Source organism: Macrobrachium nipponense, chromosome 8 (genome assembly GCF_015104395.2).
Source record: "Macrobrachium nipponense isolate FS-2020 chromosome 8, ASM1510439v2, whole genome shotgun sequence".
Taxonomy (NCBI): Eukaryota; Metazoa; Arthropoda; class Malacostraca; order Decapoda; family Palaemonidae; genus Macrobrachium; species Macrobrachium nipponense.
In genome coordinates this window covers 46,769,847-46,793,695 of record NC_087203.1, presented here as the reverse complement: position 1 = coordinate 46,793,695, position 23,849 = coordinate 46,769,847, and the positions used below count along the sequence as shown (strand labels likewise).

The 23,849-nt window shown below is 41.9% G+C and overlaps 1 protein-coding gene across 2 annotated transcripts in view; it reads right to left on the bottom strand.

Annotated features, from left to right (window-relative positions):
• The window catches only part of LOC135222753 (putative methyltransferase DDB_G0268948), a 122,487-nt gene extending 100,743 nt beyond the window's left edge, over positions 1-21,744 (bottom strand). For both annotated transcript variants that reach the window (XM_064261003.1, XM_064261004.1), the window contains exons 1-2: positions 21,554-21,744; positions 9,383-9,517 (exon numbers count right to left, since the gene is read on the bottom strand). In XM_064261003.1, coding sequence (XP_064117073.1) covers positions 9,383-9,493 — 111 coding nt within the window. In that variant the 5' untranslated portion in view covers positions 9,494-9,517; positions 21,554-21,744. The remainder of the gene's footprint in view (positions 1-9,382; positions 9,518-21,553) is intronic.
• Positions 21,745-23,849: the final 2,105 nt, after the last annotated feature.

The window sequence follows — 23,849 nt, the reverse complement described above, 5'->3', positions numbered from 1 at the left end:
TGGAGGTAAATTTTATGTACATAAAAATTTCCTGATCTAAAAAGACTTAAAAGCAAATGATATACACTGACACATACTAACACATACACAAACTCAAACATCTTGACCAAACTAACCTAAATTTTTTCAAGAAGACCTGCTTCTCGAAGGTAACTAAAAAGCTTATCCTCATTAAAATCTCTGCCTATAATGGCATCTAGTTTAAGATCCATTCTTCCAACTACGTTAAAATGACGGTTCCTTGCTGATATTAAGCTGGGGCATTCTACTATTAAATGTTTTACTGTGAGGGGAACAAGACCAATCCTCACAAAAGGAAAATGGTTCAGGGTCATTGTTCATTAAAAACCCATGAGTAATCCGTGTGTGCCGATCCGTAACCTACATAATGCAGTCTCTTTCCGACGGTCTTCTAAACATAAGCCAGGGGTTGATTACATCAGTGAGTTCTCTCATTTTATTATTACTCTCTATTGTCCAATAGAATTGCCAAACTGATTCTACAGTCTTTTTAATTTCAGGAGTGTAGTCTTAACAGGGAATTGCTATACTTTTTTGGATTTTTTGATGTACCTAACTTAGCCAATTCATCAGCTCGTTCATTTCCAACAATACCAACATGTGAAGGAACCCAGCAGAGGTTAACTACCTTCTGTTTTTGTTTTAATAAAAACAACCACTCTGTTATTTCCAGTACCACAGGGTGTACTGGATTAAAAGATGCCAAAGCTTCCAAGGCACTCTTGGAATCACTAAAAATGTAAAAATCTCCTTCTAAAGTTACAATTTTCTTTAGGGCTGTTAAAATGCTAAAAAGTTCAGCAGTAAAAATAGAAGCACAACTTGGTAATGCACCACTAACACTACTGTCAGGGTATACCACTCCAAACCCAATGCCTGCACTGGATTTGGAGCCATCGGTAAAGAATTGCCTTGAGTTATCATGTTTTTCAGCATGGCAAAGGAATTTCTGCTTAAGAATATCACCTGAACAGTCTGCCTTGCAACCAGAAAACCATTTACAATATTTCACAGAGGGCAACTTCCATGGAGGGAATCTTGAAAATTTTGCTGGAATTACTTTTCCTTTTATTACACTGAGCTACCTCTAATGCATATTTTACCCTGTATCCAAAAGGCTTTGGATATGAAGCATATTTTTCATAAATACAAAAATTGCCTTTAAAAACAGTATTGTAAGCTAAGGACTCAGGAGTTCTCTGTATGCGGTACCAATATTTCAACAGGGCGGTAAATTTTCTTATCAGATCTAAGGGCAGTTCACCTGCATCCACTAATAAACTAGATATTGGAGAGGATCTAAAGGCTCCTGTTGCAATTCTAATTCCCCCATGATGAACTGCATTCAAAGTATCTAATCTCCTTGTCGTAGCTGATGAGTAGATTTCTGACCCATATGCCAATTTTGAAGCAACTATTGCTTTATAAACATGTAACAAGTGCTTTCTATCAGCCCCCCAATTTGTATGACCTAAGACTTTTAAAAACATCTAAGGCCTTCATGCAATTTGACTTTTGAGGCTCCTGAGATGAGCTTCCCATGTCAACCTGCTGTCAAAGATGAGGCCTAAAAACTTGCTTCCTGTACACATGCGAGTCTCTGTCCATTTAAAACAGATCTGGGTCTGGATGAACCCCTCTGATACGGCAAAAATGCATAACAACTGTTTTGGCAGAGGAAAATTTAAAACCATGCTCAGCTGCCCAACTGTTTAACTTTATTTATTACCAACTGGAGTTTTCGCTCTGCAACAGACATTTTAGATGCAGCACACGAAATAGAGAAATCATCAACGAACACTTGTTGACATTACATCTTTTGGAATTTTGAGGCTATCCCATTTATGGCTAAGGCAAACAGAGTGACACTTAACACACTTCCCTGTGGTTACTCCTTCCTCTTGTTCTTTCAAATTAGACAGAGTACTACCTACTCTGACTTTAAAATAACGGTTTTTTAAAAACACTTTAATAAAAAGTGGTAGTTCTCCACGCAGACCAATTTCATGCAAGACTTTCATAATTCCATGCCTCCAGGTAGTATCATACGCCTTTTCTAGGTCAAAGAAAACCGCCACATAATGCTGCTTGGAAGCAAATGCCTGACAAATTGCATTCTCCAAACGTATCAATACATCTGTGCAAGAATGCATACGGCGAAAGCCACACTGAGATGATGATATAATCTTCTTTGATTCTAAAAACCATACCAACCTAAAATTTACCATTTTTTCCATAAGTTTACAAAAACAGGAAGTTAAAGCTATTGGTCTATAGCTTGTAGGGACAGATGAATCTTTCCCTGGCTTAACAAAGGGTAAAACTGTTGCTATTTCCCAAACACTACTAGGGTAACCACTCTCCTTAAAAATTCTATTAATAATACTTAAAATAAAAAATTTAGTTTCCTTTGAAGTATTCTTGATCATTTCATATAAAATTTCATCAGGTCCAGGTGCAGTGTTTTTACTGTTACCAAGAGCAAATAAAAATTCCTCCATGGTAAAAGGCATATTATATGATTCAGATTTAAAAGAGGTAAAATCAATTGTTTCAGACTCTGCTAACACTCTCTCCCTGTAGAATGGAGAATTTTCATCCCTACTTGATATCATTGCAAAATGTTCTGCAAAAACATTGCTTACAGCCTTTGAGTCTGTTATAAAGTCACCGTTTACTTTTAAAACTGGAAGGGGACTAGGATTGTACTTTCCTGCTATTTTCTTAATAACTGTCCAGATCTTCTCATAGGTGTTTTCCAGGTAATTGTTGATATAAAAAGTGCCCATGATTCTCGTCTCGCATGCTTTATTTGCCATCTGAATTTGGCTCGAGCCTTTTTAAAGGAGATCAAGTAGCATTCACAGCGATGTCTTCTGTACCTAGTATAAGCTGCTCTCATGGCTTTATGTCTTATTTTGCATTGAACATTCCACCATGGAACAGGCTTCCGATGCAATTTTCCACTGGTTTTTGGGATTGCCTTTTCTGCTGCAAACGTAACCAAAAATCATTGTTAAATAGAACACTGCTTCTCCTATTGTTGGCATATCTTTTGCATCTAGTTCAGTATAACTGAGTTCCTCGAAAAGGGGCCAATTTGCTTTATTGGTACACCACCTAGGCATTCTGTATACTGGCTCATATTTCTCAGTTCTGATGACAATTGGAAAATGATCACTGCCGTATAGATCTTCCAATACCTCCCAGTTGAAGTCAATGAATGTATCAGAACTGGTGATAGATAAGTCAATACATGAAAATGCACCAGTCTGAATGTGAAAATGGGTGGGTTTTTCAGTATTTAAAAGGGTCATATCTGAATTTTCTATTGATGATAAGATAAGGTTTCCTCTTTGATTTGTTAAAATGTCACCCAAAGTTCATGTCGACCATTAAAGTCTCCCAATATCAGAAATGGTCGGGGTAGCTGTTCATACAAGTGTGTTAACTGTCGTTCAAGTATTGGTTATTAGGAGGGAGATACAATGAACAAATGTGTAAGTCTTTTTTAAGTGAATTTGACAGCTACAGCTTGTAATTGAGTTTGCAACTGTATTTTTGAGTGAGCAATATCTCGTCTTACAAGAAGAGCACTTCCACCCGAATTTCCCTGTATAGGGAATTGGGAGTGGAATGCAAAAAACTCTTTAGGAGTAAGCATTTTGTTGTTTTGCTTAGCATAGTCTCTTGTAGTGCTAAGCATACTGGATATTTAAGTATTAATCAAACATAGTAGCTCTTCATAATTTGGCGCGAAGTCCCTGGCAGTTCCATTGTAGTATAGCAGAGAAAGTACCTATTTTCTAGAGGATGATCCCCTGTCCAAGATCGTTTTATTAGGTTTTTTCTTCGAAGATGACATCTGAGTTTTGTGACGGACTTTTGGTACAGTCCAGATGTCGAAGGAGTATGCTTAGAGGGTCATTGAATGTACCAAGTGATCACTTATGATGGTATTTGAAACAGCAGTATCTTTAGTATTATCTTCGACCCTTGCAGTATCTGGTTATCATTTTCAGCTAGTCTAATTTTATTGTCTAAACCAAGCTGAACTGAGTTTAACATTTTGTTTGCAGTTAGGTTCTACATTTGTTGCTGCTGTGTTGTATGATAAGATAGTGGGATACGACTCATTATTTTCCATTAATTCCGATGTTCTATGAGGGTCAGCTGAACCACAGGATGGTGAAGGTTTACTCATTTTTGTTTTGAATCAACTTTTTCTACGGATGTATCTCCTTTCTCAAGGTGCTTGACTTTTGATTCAGGCATTGTTACAGACTCTTCACTTAAAGCCCTCTTGTTGACAATTTTCCCAGCATCCATTTTTTCTTCTTTATCTTCATTACACTTTTTGAGATTCAATTTCTTTTGTCTTTCCTCATTTCCTTTTACTGCATCTACAAATTGACTTCTGGGGTGTTGAATTTCTGCAAAGTCTTTTGTCTTGCTTCTTTAAAGGTAATGCGCTCTTGAGTCTTGATACAAAGTGTTTCTTTTTCAATGAGATATTTGATACATGATTTATGTGCTGCATTATGGTCTCCCCCGCAATTAGGGCAGCATGGAGTAAGTTCACAATTCCCATGCTCTTTCTTCCACAGTTAAAGCATATGGCTGGTTCATTCCTTTCTTTTTTTTCCTACATTGTTGTTATCAAATGGCCAAACATTTGGCAATGGAAAACATCTTCTGGGAGCGGGAATATACTGTCTAACTGGCAGGTGAAGCCATGCAGCTTTCAGAAATTTAGGGAGTCTCAAACAATCAAAGGTGAGTATCAGAGTAGGTGTTGGATGTAATATTCCCAATACTTTTTTCTTGATTCGTCTCACATCTACCACCTTTTTGATCAGCAAATTCTTTCGGAGAGTGTCCTCAGAATAATGTAGGAGTTCAGTACTATACAACTACTCCTTTAGACTGATTCATTGTTTTGTGAGGAGTGCATTTTGCTGTGCTTCCTTCTACAGCACTAATAGACAGTAATTTTCTACTTTCATCTGGTGATGAAACTTCCACAAGTAAGCTTCCTTCACCTTGAGAGGCTATCTTTGGTTCTCTGCCAATGCATTTTACAATATCTCTATGGACATCAAATATATTCAGTTCTTTTATGCTTTTGTCGAGATCAAGAGAAAGGTATTTATTATAAGTCTCAGGTTCTTGAGATCCAAGTAAAATTCCAATATCAGGATTAGCATTCTTATTTCTATTATTAAATCTGCTATTCTTTCCTCTGTTTCTGAACTACATAAGGGCTTGTAGTAACAATCAAAGAATCTTTGATGTTTCATTGGAGGAGGTTGGGGATGGCAAAGGGAGGTCCTTATCCAAGCCTAAGGTTGTCAACGGTGCCAAAGAGTCAGGGGATCCAGGGGACAATGTACTAGACATATTATCCATGTTAGTTTGAAGGAAAAAAAAGGGGGGTAAAAAAAGGGGGGGGGGAATATACACACACACACACACAACAACTGCTTGGGAAGACCAACAAGGTATCGCGGACTAGACAGGGTCCGACATTCTCAACCAATGGCACACTTGGAAGTTGCTTCCCCACGGTCTGCCCCATACCCTACCCTTTCGGGATAGCACCAATATGCTTGCAGTGGCCCAGGTATAAGCCAATCTGCCTGCTGGGAGTTCTACCCCCACTAATGGGGACAGACTCCCCACTCCAAACATATTGGTGGGCTTCCGGACAAAAGCCAGGAGTCCCATCCCAAAAACCAGCCCCCCCTGGATTCCGATGGGCTGATCCCTGGAGATGGTTCCGCCCTTAAGATAACAATGGGAAAATCCCATCACCATCTCTTGGGTCCAAACCGTATTGGGTGGCGACTCACCACCACAACTACCACAATTAGCTTCGAATGCAAACCCCCTCCAAACCACGAACCCCTCCCAGACTCACCCAAGCAGAAAAATTTTTTGAAAGTGGAAATGTCCACGCAAATTAATGCCAAAAGTTTTGTAGGCGTTCCGTCAGGATTCGGCCTTCGCAAACTTGAAGGCAGAATCCCTTACCCCCTCACCACGTGAAGGAACCTACTCGAGGGGTGGTCCATATGGATGCTTCACTAAGTGTTATGGGAGACTACCCCCAATATGGAAACGCTCAGGACACTTGGTTCCTAACGCCCTGCTAGCTTCATAACAGTGTTTGGAAGCCATGACAGTATTCTATTCTTAGTAACTCTCCTTAGAAAGCAGCTTTCAGACAAGCCACATATCGGGTCATGATAATCTTTTCATTGACAACAAGAAACAGTGGCATCTGTCAGCAACTCACTTGGCAGGAGCAAGAACCTAGTGGCAGATGCACTGTCAAGGACAACTCCGCTACAGTCGGAATAGTCCTTAGACAACAGGTCATTTAGATGGGTCAGCCAACAGAATCCAGAACTCCTAGTAGAATTATTGCCACAGAATCCAACCACAAATTACAATATTTCATGTGCCCTCAATCTGGACCCCATGGCCCAGGCCACGGATACCAGATAGGTTGGAACATCTGGCGGAGGATTTAATTTTTCCCTCCAATAAATCTACTAGGGCAAGTTCTAGGCTAACTCCCATCCTTCTAAGGACGGATTGGGCTGTTAACCCCAACGGACTCAAGAGCAATTGTGACCTGCAACTAGGGGAATTGGGACCCCCAACCCCAGACTGGCATGATTAGTATAACACGGCGGACGCTTCCTCAAGGATTCGGAGGGTCCTAACTTTATGGAATTCATGAATTTCACAGCACAAGAAGATGCCAATACGGATCCTATTAACACCTTGTTCTTAGAATCAGACAACAGATGTCTGTGGGGAGGTCCACAACCATGCGGAAATGTTTCAGCAGTTGTCACGAGATTTGACAGTGCTGACTAATCTCTCCCCTAGTTCCTACGACTCCCTTTTCTAAGCAGTACGATTCTACAGTAACAAGCTAGCCTTTTTCCTTAAAAGACCCAATAGTTATGACGATGAATATGAACCTGGCTATTATGTTCCTTAGGACCCTGTTTAGAAAGAGCCTACCAGCTAGGGTTATTGCCACGACCAAATCTGCTTCAAGGAGCTTCTCCAGTTTGGTTCCACATTAACAGATTCATAATTTCATCGATTCCGAGAACTTATGCTAGCTAGAACAAAATCATATTGATTTTCTTCCATCCACAGAAGTTCTAGTATCTCCAGATCAAATTCTTGGCTAAAAATGAGGATCCTCAGAGTAGGTGGGGCCCCTAGAAGATTGCCCCACTTCCACAGGATCTATCCCTATGTCCAGTCAGAACTTGAGATCAATTTTAGACAGAACTTCGAATAAAATTTCAGGTCCTTTATTCATTCGAGAGATGGTGGAACAGTCTCATTTAAGTGATTAAAATAACAATTCTATAATTTTAGATAGGCTAACCGGAATCAATTCCACATGTACATGATGTCCGAGCAGTAGCTCCCTTAATAAGTCACTTCCACCACATGAACTTTGATGACCTTAAAAAACTATATAAGATGGAATTCAAGTATTTAATCACCACTACCTTAAATCCTTGGAAGCCCTTAAATAATTCAGCAGTGGCAGTGGGAAATATTGTTTCCCCTAACACAGCCTAGTCATGTTGGCATACCTAGTCGTAAAGACCTTGTCCTTCTTTAGCTCCTTTTCTCTCCTAACCGCCTCGCTTAGTCTCTAGCCTTCATCTCGGGGTTTATCACTTGGATTGTATAATTGAACCATTCTTATACTGGTTATAATTAACTACTAATCATATACATGTAAAATATATAGTATTACTTGTTGACATAGTAATCACACATGCCTTACCAATAATTATTGCGGTAATAGTATATACTTACTGTAGTAAGAACCTAGACTTAAGATATTGTTAAAATCTGTTTAGATTTAAGCAATTTATCAAATAGGGTTAAATTATCTTAGAATTAGTTTCTCCCTTCCAGTAGTCTTAAAGAGAGTATATCCAAGCTTGTGGAAACAATTCTCTGTTACCATCTCATGGAGCGACACAGGTTTAGCCCAGAAAAGGGATTTTGACAAAGGAAAAATCTATTTCTGGGAAAATAACCTGTGTTGCCCAGTGAACCCACCCCTTCCTTCCTCACCCTATAGCCCCAAGCTTGGGTGCTATTTTCGGGAATGGCTATCGAGGCACTAGTAGTAGTGGTAGTGGGCGGTAGATGGCGCTGGTATGGCGCCTAGTTGAAAAAATGGCAGAAGACCTGTGGTAGTGGTTTCACTCGCCCCAGATACCATACTGACACCTTAAATAAAGGTGAGCGAGCCAGAATATTCTGACATTACCATATAGGTTTTTTCTCTGGTATTTATAGCAATATTTATACCTTAGAAATGTGTGCTAAAGGAACATTTCACTGGGCGACACAGGTCATTCGCCCAGAAATAGATTTTTCCTTTGTCAAAATCCCTTTATTACAGGTGAATAGTTAAACCAGAACACAGGCCTGAAAGGTTTGTTCTCCCACATAGCTGAGTTGAACTGAATATAGAATTTGGGCTAAAGGCCAAGCATTGGGACCAATGATGTCATTCAGCGCTGAAATGGAAATTGACAGTAAAAGGTTTGAAGAGTGTAACAACAGGAAAACCTCACAGTTGCACTATGAATTAAGTGTTAGGAGAGGGTGGAAAGTAAGATGAAGAAAGACAATATGAAAGGAGGTACAGTAAAAAGGAATGGAAGTAGTTGCAGCTAGGGGCCGAAGGCATGCTGCAAAAAACTTTAAGTAACAGTGCACTGCATGAGGTCTACTGACGGCACTACCACCCTATGGGGGTTCATATACATAGAACTTTCTTAAAAATTGAATCAATGGCTAATCTGTGCAGGAATTTCTTTCCAATATTTGACATATATTGTTGGTTGAAATTTGGTTCAGAGTTAAACTGCCAATACAGATATGCTTAATATTGTTGTTCTAAATTCTCTGTATTCAGGGAATGTCTCTCTTCTGGAAAAACTTTATTCAAGAAGCACAGTCATATATCTACTTTTGTGATGTGCAATATTAAGAATTAATTGGGTATGTTTAAGTTTGAAGTGGTGTAGCAAATAAAATAGAAATGTAGTAAAATTAAATGCACCAACATCACCATGTTTTTATGTCAAGTTTCCATGTATATGAGGTTAGGCAACCCCATCTTAAGACAGTATTAATATTTGTAGCAGTAGTTACACCTCTTCAGAAACTCTTCCATACAAACTATCCTATTAAGTTAAAACAATTACTGTACTGCAATCATTACTTACATAAATACAATGGACAAGAGTACTATATATTTACACTAATAAAAATCCTTGAAGTAATTACTTTAACTCACCCCTTCTTTCAAGAAAGAAACAATACGCTCAATAAGACTTGTTGGAGGCTGTGGTCTAAATTTTGCATAAGCAGCTGCATGAGCTGCTCCTTCAAAGAATCGATTAGCCATGATTAACCTTGTGGATAGAAGAACCTGTCAAAGAAATTTTCACATCAATTACAGTACAGTACTGTTTAACAAAATTTAAAATAGTGGTAATAAAATAATTCAGTTAAGAAATACTTATAAAAGTAATGGACATGACTCTTGAAACCTATAAAGATATTTTGGATGAATGCACCATATGGCTTGTATCTAAACAAACACAGACATTATCCTTTAACCAATCAGTGAGGATACGTACGATTTACATATACAGGCCATCATCTGATACAACTGCCCTATATGACAGTAAATGGTATATAAACGTTAAAAGACACTGATGATAATTTTTACAAAGATGTCATTTTTCTTTTAAAAATTTACCACCATCATAAAATTTTTTACTCGTGCTCTGCGGTAAAAGAAAAGACTGGCATATCGCTTGGGTCCGAGCTTGGTCAATGACCAAACATCCTCCTCATATATGAATGAGTTGCCAGATGCCACAGATTACTTGTTTTACAATCTTTGATTGTTTTTACCAGTTTCCAGCTGGCGCTAGAAGATTATCCTATTAAGACCGAAGGTTTGTTCCGCATGTGAACAATGAGATCTCTCCTCTGTCCTGGGCTCTTTCTACCACAGCAACTATCCAGCCTAGGTCATAATCTATCCATTTTTCTGTATTTTCCCTAGAATTCTTACAGGTCTTCATGTTGCTGCTTCCTTATGTAACTGTTTTTCTGACCAACTACTTCCAACCCTTCTCATCAAACATCCAAACCATTTCAATTTTTGAGACTTCAATCTATTCTCCAGCCTCTGGGTACCAAACTCTTCAGATGAATATATATGTCGTAAATGGCATTATAATTATCACACAGTGATTTCAAGTACAGTCTGTCAAACAACTTGAGAGAAAAGCAATTTGATCCAAAAATACTCTTTAGGGAAATAAAAAATCTTACAAAAATCTACTTAAATAATAGTCGAGTTCTGAGTCTGAAGGTATCTTGAAGATAAAACATTTTGACAAGCATGCATAATGATATATAACATATGATATATAACCATTAGAATACCTCTAAATGGATTTCAACTGAGTTTTCACAAGGCTTAGGAACTTATCCAGATGTACATTTGTTAGGGAATAAAATGTAGCTTCTGTCAGGAATGACTGTAAAAGTTCTTTTAATTTTGAATGCTCTACTCAAGTTCTAAGCCTATCCAGTTCTTTTCTCTGTGCTAATTTTTTCCCTCCCAAATGAAGTACAATAGCTCCTGTTTAATTAGATGCCTATACACCAATAAGAGCCAAAAATTACGGATTTTTAGTTATTGGCGATTTTCAATTATCATAATGCTGTCAGAACAGAACCTGTTCCGATAACTGGGGACTGCCTGTATAGTGGTGTTGAGACCATTTACACCTGGTAAATTTGATGTCAATATTAAAATCATAATTTTCATACAGAGAGATACATCTCTAACATTTTAATGGTATGCAAGTCTCTCCATTCATCTTTACCATATACAGGCAGTCCCCGGGTTACGACGGTGTCGGCTTACGACGTTCCGAGGTTACGACGCTTGTCAATAGACGTTATTTCCAGGGTTACGACGCCTACAACGCTCAACTGGGAGATAAAATATGACACCAAAAATTCAAAATAATCAATAATTGAAGTTTTTTTTGATGAAAAATGCCATAAGAATGCAGTTTACATAATTTTCAATGCACCCAAAGCATTAAAAGTAAGGTTTTCATAGGATTTTTGACGATGTTCCAGCTGGGGACTGCCTGTATAGTGGTGTTGAGACCATTTACACCTGGTAAATTTGATGTCAATATTAAAATCATAATTTTCATACAGAAAGATACATCTCCAACATTTTAATGGTATGCAAGTCTCTCCATTCATCTTTACCATATACGTACAGGCAGTCCCCGGGTTTTGTCAATAGACGTTATTTCCAGGGTTACGACGCATGTTCCAGGGTTACGATGCCTACAACGCTCAACTGGGAGATAAAATATGACACCAAAAATGCAAAATAATCAATATTTGAAGTTTTTTTTGATGAAAAATGCCATAAGAATGCAGTTTACATAATTTTCAATGCACCCAAAGCATTAAAAGTAAGGTTTTCATAGGATTTTTGACGATGTTCCGGCTTATGACGATTTTCGGCTTACGACGCGTCTCAAGAACGGAACCCCCGTCATAACCCGGGGACTGCCTGTACTGCAATGAAGGATAGCGCACAAAATTAGAGGACTACCAAGTACTTTTCAGGTAGTGTTTACCCTTAAGCAACTAAGCCTATGTGCCCATTTTTTTGTAAAATGTTATTTGCCATCCATTATGGGTAAATGTTAACTCCAACCTGAATCAGGTTTCAACATAAAATGACAATTTGTCCAAAATTGCATTTTTCCTACTATACAAACCTGAGGTCCTTTTACAATAGGAAGGTACTAGCGGCAGCTGGATAGGTCGTAAGCTTTCGAACAAGGGGTTCGGTAGTTTAACTGCTTGTCCGACAGGCTGCGCTGCGCGCGACTGTAGGTAAACAAATCAGCTTTTGCTTTTGGCCCAAGCAAAAACTGCAGAGTGAGGGGTGGCATGAGGTGGGGCTATGTGTAAAAGGACCTCAGGTTTTGTATAGTTAGGAAAAATGCAATTTTGGACAAATTGTCATTTGTTCCGACACGGCATACAAACCTTCGGTCCTTTTACAATAGGAAGATCACTTCTTGGTGGGTGGAATCTGAGTCTTTTGTGAACAGACTGGTGTTCGCCCAACCTTGGAAGCCTCCCTGGTCGTAAGACGAGGGAGGGATCCAAGCCTCTGTCCGATTGATCGGGGTGTGCACCGCAGGATCAATGGTCAGACCTCTGGAACCGAGTACTAAGAGAGAGGCAAGCGTATCTCTTCGTACCAGCAAACAAGAAACAAGTTCCTATTTGCAAGAGGCAACAACGTTATGGTTTGTCTCTTGTTGGCATCCACTTCCCCCCCCTTGTAGGAGGAAGTGGTGGATATTCGCTCCCATCCCTAGTGAAAGGGATAGGATGGGGCTCTGTCGAGTAGCTCACCGGCATCTCGTCCTTATCCAGCAAGGTGATGACCGTATCCCTCTACCCACAGGTAGAGGGGTAGAAAAAGATAGAAGAGAAGCCAGTCACTCTCTCATTCACTTATTCTATTCTTACAGTCACACCAGGACTCGATGCTGTTCAGCCTGCTAGGGTCTGGGTTAGCTAGACAACGTGTTGAGCAGCCACCAGGGTGGGTCCTAAGGAAAACGATCCAAGGACCTGTGGGCAATATCCAAAAGGTAGAAGGAGGTGCCAGTGGTCTGGTTGTACCAGACCCCTGCCTTCAGTACCTGCGCCACGGAGAAGTTCTTGTGTAACTAAAGAGGGGAGTGTACTTCTAGGTCATCTTGTGCTGACGAAGAGTCTTCAACACTCCGCCTGGGATGTCGAGTTTCTTCAGAAAGCGCGGTCGCGCTTTCACAGGACAAGCAGCATCTCCTTCGCATCGAAGGCGGTGAAGTCCATTAGGGAGGGGATTGTGAACGACTCGAACCAATCGTCAGGGACCGAAGGGTTCTGAGTCTTCGCTACGAAGTTCGGTATGAAATCGAGCGTCACGGATCCCCATCCCCTGGATGCTTGACTTCGCAGGCAAAGTCATGCACATACCTCAGAGGAAAAGAAGGGAATTGTCGTATGAGCTATCCCTCTTCTCGACTTCGGTGATGTCCTGTACCATACTGGTCTATCCGTCTGCAGCGAAGTTGTTGTTCTCGGTAGTGGATAGGACACCGACACTCAATGGTGGGTGTCGATGGTATGGGTACTGTGACAAGCCGTTAGGACGAAGAAAAGATTGTTATGGAACAACCGAACTAAGTCCACAGCGAAGTTCGTAACAGACTTGGGCGCTCTGACAGCTGCCTGCTGACTGCGTTCGGTAGGAGGCAAGTTGTCCAAGCACCCGAGCAAGTCACGTGACCTTCGCCTTAACAGGGTTATGCCAAGAGACTAAACAATAATTTGTTCGTCACCGATGCCAGAAGGCAAGGTGATGACTCTCTTAAGGCATGTGCCCAACAGGCGAAAGTCAATTGCCTTCTAGAGACCCGCGCGGTCCTTGATGGCAAGATATCTCATAGTATAGTTGATTCTCGGGTAAGGAGAAACAACACTATGTGCCGTTGAAGACGAAGGTGTACAGAAAATGCAACCTACGTCTTCCCAGCTGAACCGAGAGAAGGATTCTCAAGATTCTGAACCTGTACTACAAAGACTGAGAACGCTAACCGCTATTGATTGCTGTCCGGTGAGGATCGTAGTTGCAATAAAAGCGGAGCGCTTCCAGTAATGAAGACAGGGAACTACTGCCTGAAGAACTGCTTCTCATGGGCTGAACATTTGGAAGTAGAGCTGTCAGGTCGGAGAGTAGGCGATTGTTCTTCTGACATATCTGTTAATTCGGGGCCGAGCAATGAAATGCACACCTACGAATACGAGATATTTTGAAGACAAACTCAGATGTCTGCAAAAATCATTCGCATTATCGCAGTGCGATGCAGCGGTTGACTAGTACAGACTTCTGTTACCCGTGCGGTAAACAGAAAGATGACAGAGTCCCAAGAGATATCTCTGTGAAAATTCTCGCAATGTCGAAGGCGATGAAATCGAGCGTCACAGCAGTAGATGGTCCTTCATTATTGAAGAGAATCCCCGTTAATCAGAGACCTAAGTCCATGATTGTTGGGCAGAGAATACGGTTCGGTAAGTCAATCCAACCAGGGGAGAGAGAGACGAAATAACCGACCGTGCATCTCCGAGACCTAGCTGATACTGAGCCGCTATCAGGCAGTTCAATACGCAGTAGCTCTCGGTGACTCGTCATCCTGAGTTGCCAGGTAATCCATTATTCCACGAAGGAATACGTTCGGCTAGAACCATCGAGCATAAAGAATACGCTCGAGCAATTATATTTAACCGAAACGGATTTCGGTAAATACAAAAGCTGATTTGGTGTTGTCATGACAATACCAAGTATCTAAAATCGAAACTGATAACTGCTGGGAGGTTGCAGGCAACCCGAGTTGCAGTTCAATTAAAGATACAATTCGTCTCGGTCACAAACCGTAGAGTTAACTACGGTATGCGCCTACCCCACGGACAATTCAACTGTTAAAGAATCATGTCGCAGAGGGTAGTATACGTAGTATATTTTTAAGTAGGTTCTGTACCACGACCTCATCCTAAATTCTTTTCCCCTCGAGGAATGGAGAATAAGGGATTGGAGATCGACCGCCTTCGTTCTCTTATTCAAGAGAGTGAAGGAGAAGTCTTTCCCAAAGGAAAGCTTCAATGGTGAACAGAATACCGAAGACGATAGTTCAAGCCAAACTGGAAGTTCCCGTCCGTTCTTCTCTATTCCAGGTTAAGCGCCTACTGAGAGATACTCTTCTTTCAGCAGCGCGGTCTTCTTCCAATGCTAGAAATTACAGGAATTCGAGCATAAGCGAGGTTCCCGATTATCGTGTAACAATTATCGGGGATTCTCGCTCACTTTGGACCGTGGTCTCGCCTGAGTGTTTGGAGATCGCAAAAAACTCGAACACTCTGAGTGCGCTAGAAATTCCGTAGAATTCTAAGCACTCTGCGAAACCCCCCACCGAATTCGTCAGACGATATCGGCTGGTGGTCCTCTCGATTCCCGTAGAAATCGAGAAAGGGGCAGGATCCCTCCTCAATGACCGGGGCTTACGTCAGGTAGGGACCCGAAGGTCCCCCCGGTAGCGCAGCCCCTAACGTGTGGGATCTTACAGAGAAATCTCTGTAGGATCCCTCCCCTTTCCCGTAGCCGTAAGGAGAGAGGGAATGGGGGAGGAATTGGATACTGGCTCGCCTTCCCAGCGGATCTAGCAGTTGGAGAAGAAAAGGAGAGCAGCCACGCCTTACGGCGATGGCCTCTCAGAGCCTGGGAAAACGTATCGTCAGGAGGAAAACGTTTTCCCGAGGAGGGTTACGAACTCATACTGTAGGTAAGTGTCTGCCGCCACTGTGAACGTCGTCTGGGTGGCTGATCGACACCTGACAGTAGAGAGCCGATACCGCTCCGACTCATTCCAGTCCTCGTCGAGGTCGAAACCTCAGAGGAACCGAGAAGGGGTAGGGGTTTAAATACGGTTGTCCGAAGACACGTATAAAAACGCCTCTGTCGCCGTAGAGGAGGTGAAGTAGCTTGTTCGACCGTCCAGAACTGAGAGAGCCTTCTTGTCCGGAGACGAGAGACTACCTGGTTCAACACAGTCGGCAAGCTCCGATCGCGGCCGGACCCACCGTCGATTTGGGTTCCCTCTCGGAGGGCCCCCCAAAAAAAACGGACTCGAGCCGAGACTGGGCTCTGCTGGTGGGAGCGGCGATCCTTCCCCGAGGTCATTGTGCTGACGAATCAGCGCCGTAACCTCGGCAAAGTTCCTCTGGATCTCGGAAGTCACAGCATCTTGCAGAGTGGGACCGTTAAGCCCTTCGAACAAGAGCATATTCCGAGAACCTTCCTCCTAAGAAGGGGGAACAGCGACAGCCCTCTCGGTCTTCCCCATCCACTTGCGCATACGTCCTGGCCGGTCCAAGAACCGTGCCTGGCACGTAGGGCGTCGTGGTGGGATCATGAGGGGCTCACACCCTCACGATCACTCCTCAGTACCTCGCTCCTCCCGGTGTAAACCCGAGGAGGTTGAAGGTACGGGAGAGGCAGACCTGACGCTCCCTCGTCGCTCGCTGGCAGAACCAGCAGGCTTGGAGGGCTGCAGGCGATCGTCAACCCGCGGTGACGATCGAGCTGCAGGCCTGGTCGAACCGTCTCGCTGTGGAGAACGGCTGGACTGAGCACAGCGGCCCCGATCTCGAGTGTCAGAAGAGCTGGTGCTGGTTGCCGTTCCCGATCGCTCTCTGTGAGAGCGACGGTCAGGCGACCTGCAGGCTCCACTGTCGCAGTGACCGGAACCGGTGCTTGTCCTCACGGCACGTCACGTCGCTGGTTCCAGCCGTGGCTGGCACCGGCGAACGGGAGGACCTCTTCCCAGCCTCAGCCCGTGGTCGGTCGTGGACCGTCACGTCCCCGGGTAGCCAGCTGTTCACCGCGAGAGTGAGAGCTGGTCTGGTGAGAGTCGCATGAGCGGCTGTCACCAGTCTTCCGCCCCGTGCCGTGAACCTGACGCTGAGCGGACTCAGAGGTCTGGTTCCTGGCTGCACGGTCGCTGGTAGGCGACCGTACACTCGGTACCTCCCGCACGAACGAGAGGCCGAGACGGACCCTGATGCAGTGGCAGGAACCACTGACACCAGGCGAGGAAGTACCTGTGGTTAGCCGGTACCTCCCCTCTGGTCCGGTCCCCGTAGTCTTCTTCCTTGCGGAAGAAGAGACGGGCCCCGCTCCCGAAGGAGCAGGAGGACCAGCGGAAGGAACCCAACCCTCGTCCCACCGAGGTGAGACGGGTCCTGAGAAGCTCCCGAGGGAGACTTCTTAGGAGGGAGGAGGCGACCTTCTTCTTCCTCGGCTGTAAAGCCTTAGAAGTCGAAGGGGAAGAGGCGGCGGCCGACGACGATGAAGAAGATGAAGACGACGACCACGACACCTTCCTCCTCTTCTTCGTCGTTCAGCCTTCCTCAGGACAGACGATAAGATCCTGCTATCCAGGGCGGAGCCGGGGCTGCTGTAGCCGAAGCCACAGGGCCCGGACGCACCTGTACAGACAGACCAAAGTCTGGGGTAGTACCACCACGAACAGGGACGACAATCAGCAGGTATGGGCATCCAGGACAGCAGGCACGGCCAGCACATCATCGGTAGGGACAGCAGCGCAGCAACGGAGGAACAGCCAGCGCAGCAAACGGCATGGACAGTCAGCCAGAATCGGCATGGTACGGCAGGCAGCACCGGAAACACCAGGAAGTGGAGCAGCAGCCAGCAACATCCTGGTACCGGCGGCAGGTCCAGGGGCGAGTTCTAGGGCAGCGGAAGTGTGGTCGCTGCAGCGCGGCAACCACGAGCGGCGGCGGCACGCCCCTCTCGGTCACGGCGAACGGCACTTCACAGCGGCTGTAGGCAAGACTGTTACCACGTGAGGCGAGTACACCAGGTGAGGAGGGACGTCGTCACCTGGTTGCGTGGTCACCACTCCATGGGTGACCGCAGTAGGCCCAGACATAGAACCGCCTCCTGGACACCAGCACGCTCTGCAATTGGAAGGACGCCCATACCTCACCAAGGTCCACCCTCGTGGCAGTAGCACCTGCGGAAATAATAGTAGTAGCGATTAATGGGGGGAAATCCCCTCGTGCGGGGTTTGATCCCTCCCGAACGAGTGGAAGACCCCTAATACAATTGTACATCGGGCACCGAGCGCCCTCCCCCGCGCTCGACGGATCGGGCGAGGAGAAGAACGCCGATAACCTCCCCCCCCCCCGCCCCCCCCAAGGGGAAGAGTCATCTGTGGGAACTGAGCGGGGGGGGTCTCGTTCCCCACCCCCGCACAGTCCCCATGTACCCAACAACAAAATAAGAGCCCTAGAGCAATCGTGCCATCGGCACGAATACAAGGCATAAGGATCAATTCCCTGACTGAGCGGAACTTGAACCAAATAAAATTGATGCAATCAATAATAAGGAACAAAATGAAAATGCATCTTGCCAAACGATTCACTTCACAATGAATAAGGGCTCGGATCGAGCGCATTTGCGCCCTCGGTACCGAGCGCAAGGGTGAAAGGTTTCATTCCTTACCTTTATGGATCAAGGTTTCTGGAAACCTTGATCCATAATGAAAATGATGCAATCAACAATATATGAAAATGAAAAGACTACTGCGCTTGCGATTTCACTTCATACAAATAAAAAGGGAAGGATCAATTCCCGTGAATAGCGGAACTTTGATCCCAGTCAACAATGCAATCTCAATAAAAAAAATGAAAATGAAAAAGAACTGCACTTGCGATTTCACTTCATTCAAATTAAAAAGGGGGAAGGATCAATCTCCGGGCAAGCTCGGAAACTGATCCAAAATGAGTATTGCTACAATAAAAAATAATATATGAAAATGAAAAAGAATACTGTACTTGCGATTCCACTTTCATACTGAATAAGTTTCCGTGCCGAGCGCATTCGTTCGGCAACGGCATACAGGTCAAAAATTTATATAAAGAAAAGAGCACTTACTTACGATTTTCATCTACACATTTCCAACCCAATATACGCTCGGAGCGAGCGCTCCCCCGCCCGCCCTCGCACCGAGCATACACAATACGAGGATCATTCTGGGAAAATGAATTCCCGCAATTACGCCCTTCAGTCCCGGAACTCGGGTAATCGGAGGCGTTGTGAACCAAGATCCTTTAATTCACAATTGAATTCAATGAAATGATTGTACTTACAATTCAGTTTCACTAGATACATAGAAAAAGAAAAACACAATCATGCGAAAGCAAACGACGATGAAGCGGGCAGAGAGCGATGATACACGTCCACACGCCAGCAGGCCGAAAGCAAAAGTGATTTGTTTACCTACCAGTCGCGCGCGCGCGCCTGTCGGACAGCAAGCAGTTACGTACCGAACCCCTTGTTCGAAAGCTTACGACCTATCCAGCTGCCGCTAGTACCTTCCTATTGTAAAAGGACCGAAGGTTTGTATGCCGTGTCGGAACAAATTAGCGTTGCCGATTGATTATGATGGAAATCATATGAAATAATGGTAGAAATAATACAGTGGTACCTCGACATACGAAAGGCTCAAGTTACGAAAAACTCGAGATGCGAAAGCAAATACGAAAAATTTTACAGCTCTACATACGAAAATTGCTCAAGTTACGAAAGGTTGTTGCTGTAAAGTCCCGAGATTCGCCCGGACCACCGAGCACAATTTTAAAACTCCCATTGGTTCCTGATGCTAGTCACCCCATAAGATCCTGCTCTCCTATTGGTCAGCATCTACCCCTTGTGCTTTAAGTATTCTATTGGTAAAAGGATGCTGTAAATTGAAAAACTTATTCATGCAATATTTTTAATAAAAAAAAAACATTAGGTAAAGATAGAATAAAGAATAGAAATGAATGGTTATACTGTTTGGTAGTTTCAGTAGTTGAAGAGAGATAATGAAAATTTATGGCTTACTGTGTACTAGGAAAAGTGATTGCTTGGCGATCGTTCAATACTCGTAAGTGCTGGATGTAAACCAGTTTGGAAGTTTTTTTTTTTGTTTTTTTTGTTTTTTTTATTATAGTGAATGGTTACTTAATAATTATTTGAAATGAGTACATGCAATACATTTAATAAAAAAAATTGTGAATTAGATATCATAAAATATAAAATAAATCAGACTGCCAACAAATATGTATTTTTTAGAATTCTTCTTCTGTTTTAATATTACGTTACGTATATGTTTCATTATAGCTGTCAGTAACTCGGTACCTCCATTAGGTAAAGATAGAATAAAGAATAGAAATGAATGGTTATTATACTGTTTGGTAGTTTCATTAGTTGAAGAGAGATACTAATGACAATTTATGGCTTACTGTGTCCTAGGAAAAGTGATTGCTTGGCGTTCGTTCGGTACTCGTAAGAGCTGAATGTAAACAATCGATTGGAAGGTTTGTTTTTCTGTTTGTTTGTGTATTATAGTTAATGATTAATTAATAATTATTTGAAATGAGTACATACTAATTATTTATACATTTTATTGGCATATTCTAAGCTTTTAGCTTCTTAGGTTTAGATGTCAGAATCATAGACAAGGCTACAGTAGCAACCGCTAACATAGGTTAGGCTTATTGCTAAGGGACATATGCTCAAGTCCTAACATAGGTTAGGCTTATTGCAAAGGGACATATGCTAAAGTCCTAATATATGCAGTAAAAATGGGGTTGAACATTACATGCAGTTGAATATTACTCATCTACAGTATTTTGCCTTTTTGGAGTCATATTTCTTCCGTCGGATCGGCGTCGTAACCCTAGAACATGTGTTTTAGGCCTGGAAATATAATTTACTGGGGTGTTTTTGGAGGGCTTGGAACGGATTAGCCATTTTACATGTAAAATGTGGTCCAAGATACGAAAACCTCATGATACGAAATGCGCCTCGGAACGGATCAATTTCGTATCTCGAGGTACTACTGTAATTTTTTCATCGTCAGAACCTGTGTCCGTCATTCCCAAATGGTCCCCACATTTGAAATATATAGTAGGGTAAAATACCGAATGGCTGGCCTCTACCATGGCGCGACCATCTTCCTGAAAATTGAAAATTACAGCCTTAATTAGTGATTTGGAAGAAAAAACTTCCTTTGAGTGGAAAGTAGACGTCTCAAGGCATTGTTGGCTCTTGACTCATGTCTATCCTAGGTTACAGGACGTGTTAAAAGTACTTCTTTGGGAAGGTGGTCGTGCTACGGTAGAGGCCAGGTGGCCATTCTGTATTTTACCCTAGCCTAGGCATATTTGAGCAACTGGAATGCTAAAAATATTTTAAAAAGTGTCAATATTTGAACATAATGTAGCGTAAATACTTAAGTAATCATTCGCCCACTTGAAATAAAAGGGTAAAAGTGACCATAGGCCTATTAGGCTCATATTAATTTAGGCCAAATATGGCCTACCTAGCTATATATATTAGCTATTCTCTAGAATTACCCCGCAAGAAACATAACCGCGAATATGACATCCACTAGGGATTGGGGCGTCCAATGTATTTTGCCGTGTTTAGTACTGGCCCCTGGGGGTTAATTAGCTACAGTCGTCTGAATAAATATTACCTAGTACTTTAAATTCTTGTTCAGTACCTAGGCTATACTAAGTAAAATAAGGTAGGAAAACGTCAACTGCCATAGTCTACTTTACCAAGGAATGAGGGCTTAGAATTACCAATTAGCTAGTTATCTAGTATGAAAACAAAAGCAGAAAATAATCAAATCTACGCCTACGAAAAATAAAATGTCTACGTGTACAAAAAAACAAAACAAAAAAACTCTGGGCCTACGAGGGTTAGCTAGGTATGACTTACTAGGTACTTCGTCGAATTTATAACAACCTAGCGAGTCTCCTTCGTTAATTATTTCAAGAATGTTATCTATGAATTGCTCTTAATCTCATCATTAGTCTGACTAGTGCCCACACGTCGTAATATAAGATGATAAGACGTAGGTTTCTATCTCGTGACTCTTCTGTCAAAGTTTTGAAGTGGTTTGTTTACAAGTCTCAGCTGGGGAGGGTTCACGTGACATTTCGGCGCGAACGGAAAACAGTTTTCTTCTGCATGTTGGTTATTAGCTGCCATAAAGATAATTCATTTTTTTAAATATCTATGAAATTTATATTTAATTTGTAAATATCATTGCCACTATGTAAAAATAATACCGATTACCGAGGTCAATATTGTACGCAGGGAACCATTGCTTGCACACACCTAGCTTATACAAGCTGGAATTCCCCACGAGTGATACTTTCTGAAATGAAATTTATTTTTCATTTAAATCACTCAGGTGTCATTTTTACGTACTTAAAACAAATAATTAAATATTGCATCAAGGAGTCGAGTATTAAAATTGCAAACTCTGTAACAGTGGGAAGTGTGTACTACTATGAGATTCAGGGCCTCTGTAACACGGTTTTTTCGAAAAAACTTTTTATCTATGCATTTCATAAATATAACGCTTATTCAGAATACATATTATATCAACACATAAATTTTGACTGTATTCTGCATTACGTAGGTTGAATAAATTTGGTACTTATAATATAAAAGTGACCTTTTTTGAAGATGGTCCAACTTACTCAGAGAAAAGGTTTCGAACGCACTCGTTACGTAACTTATGACAGCATTTCTTCCCTCTTTCTCGATGGATGATTGGCTATACGTAACGAAGGCTAAACCTCTGGCAACAATGACATACAAAATTAAATACAAGCAAAGCAGTACACCTTTATGAACTCTGGAACCTCTCCACTGATAATTGTCATAATGAACAAACTAACAAAATATGTTAATAAATACAAAAACACTTCGATTATTAGTCTAACTCCCAAAATAAATTACCAAAGAAATTACAGTCTACTTTATAGATCACAATCAGATTGACAAGATGTAGGGAATAGTTGGTAATTATCAAAAACATAGTAGACAAGCTTGATTTGATAACTGCTAGCTATATCCAATGTCAAGCAATTTTTTATTTATTGGCTATCTACCTATTTACTGAAAAAAAAAAAAATAGCCGGTACCGTATATTGGCTTTAAACCTTCACCAATAATTATCGTCAGAATGGTGACTTCATGAGGCTCCACCCACTTTCGCCTCGTTATAATTCAGGATAACACTGAAGGCTACCAAGGGCATTGTTGGATTAGAAAATTTAACTTCTGGCTATAAAAATTAATTTCTCGAGTAGTTGTAAGAAGTGCTAAATGATCCTCTAGGATCCCAGCAGTTGGCCTAAACGTTTAATTCATGTATATTACTGCTATACTGTTGCGGCACTACTGCTATTACTACGCTAGCACTGATACCCCACCCACATCTATGTATCGTTCCGCCATTCATAAAGTCTTTGGGTTTCAGAGCCGATGGAATTTCTGTCTGGTGGATGGGCGGGGCAACATTTAGTCAAAAGGTGTTTGTTTACCTTGCTTACGTAATGAATGTTTTCGACTCTTGGCTCGTAATCATTGGCCATGGCGTCGGCTAGATCATTTTTACTCTATAAAAATTAAAACTATCGGGTTTAGGTTATTGATAATGCTGACAAAATTTGTGTGTGGTTGTAAAATATACATATGTCAACTTTCAGCTACATCCGATGCTTTGACAAGGAGCAAAGTCCAAAAAACCGTGTTACAGAGACCCTGAATCTCATAGTAAGTCTGTATACTGACTATACTCGTTTGAAGAATTTTTTATTTTGAAAATTCCAAATTTTACGCGAGAAATGCAGGTGAAGGATAATACAGAGTGAAGAAATATTCTTCTGGTGATTCAGTAATCAAGAGTAGAATGATGGTTTTCTTGTTTATATATATATATATATATATAATATATATATACTATATATATATATATATCTAATAATATATATATATAATATATATATATATATATATATTATATTATAATATATATATATTATATATATAATATATATATATATAAATATAATATATCTAATAAAAGGAGCCCATAAAAACACCAAAATAGAGAAAAAGTACTATATTTCAGAGACTGCTGTCTCCCTCTTCAGGTAGATGAATGAGAAAAGTTCACAGAAAAGGTGGTATTTATACCAAGAGGTCATCCACAACAAGC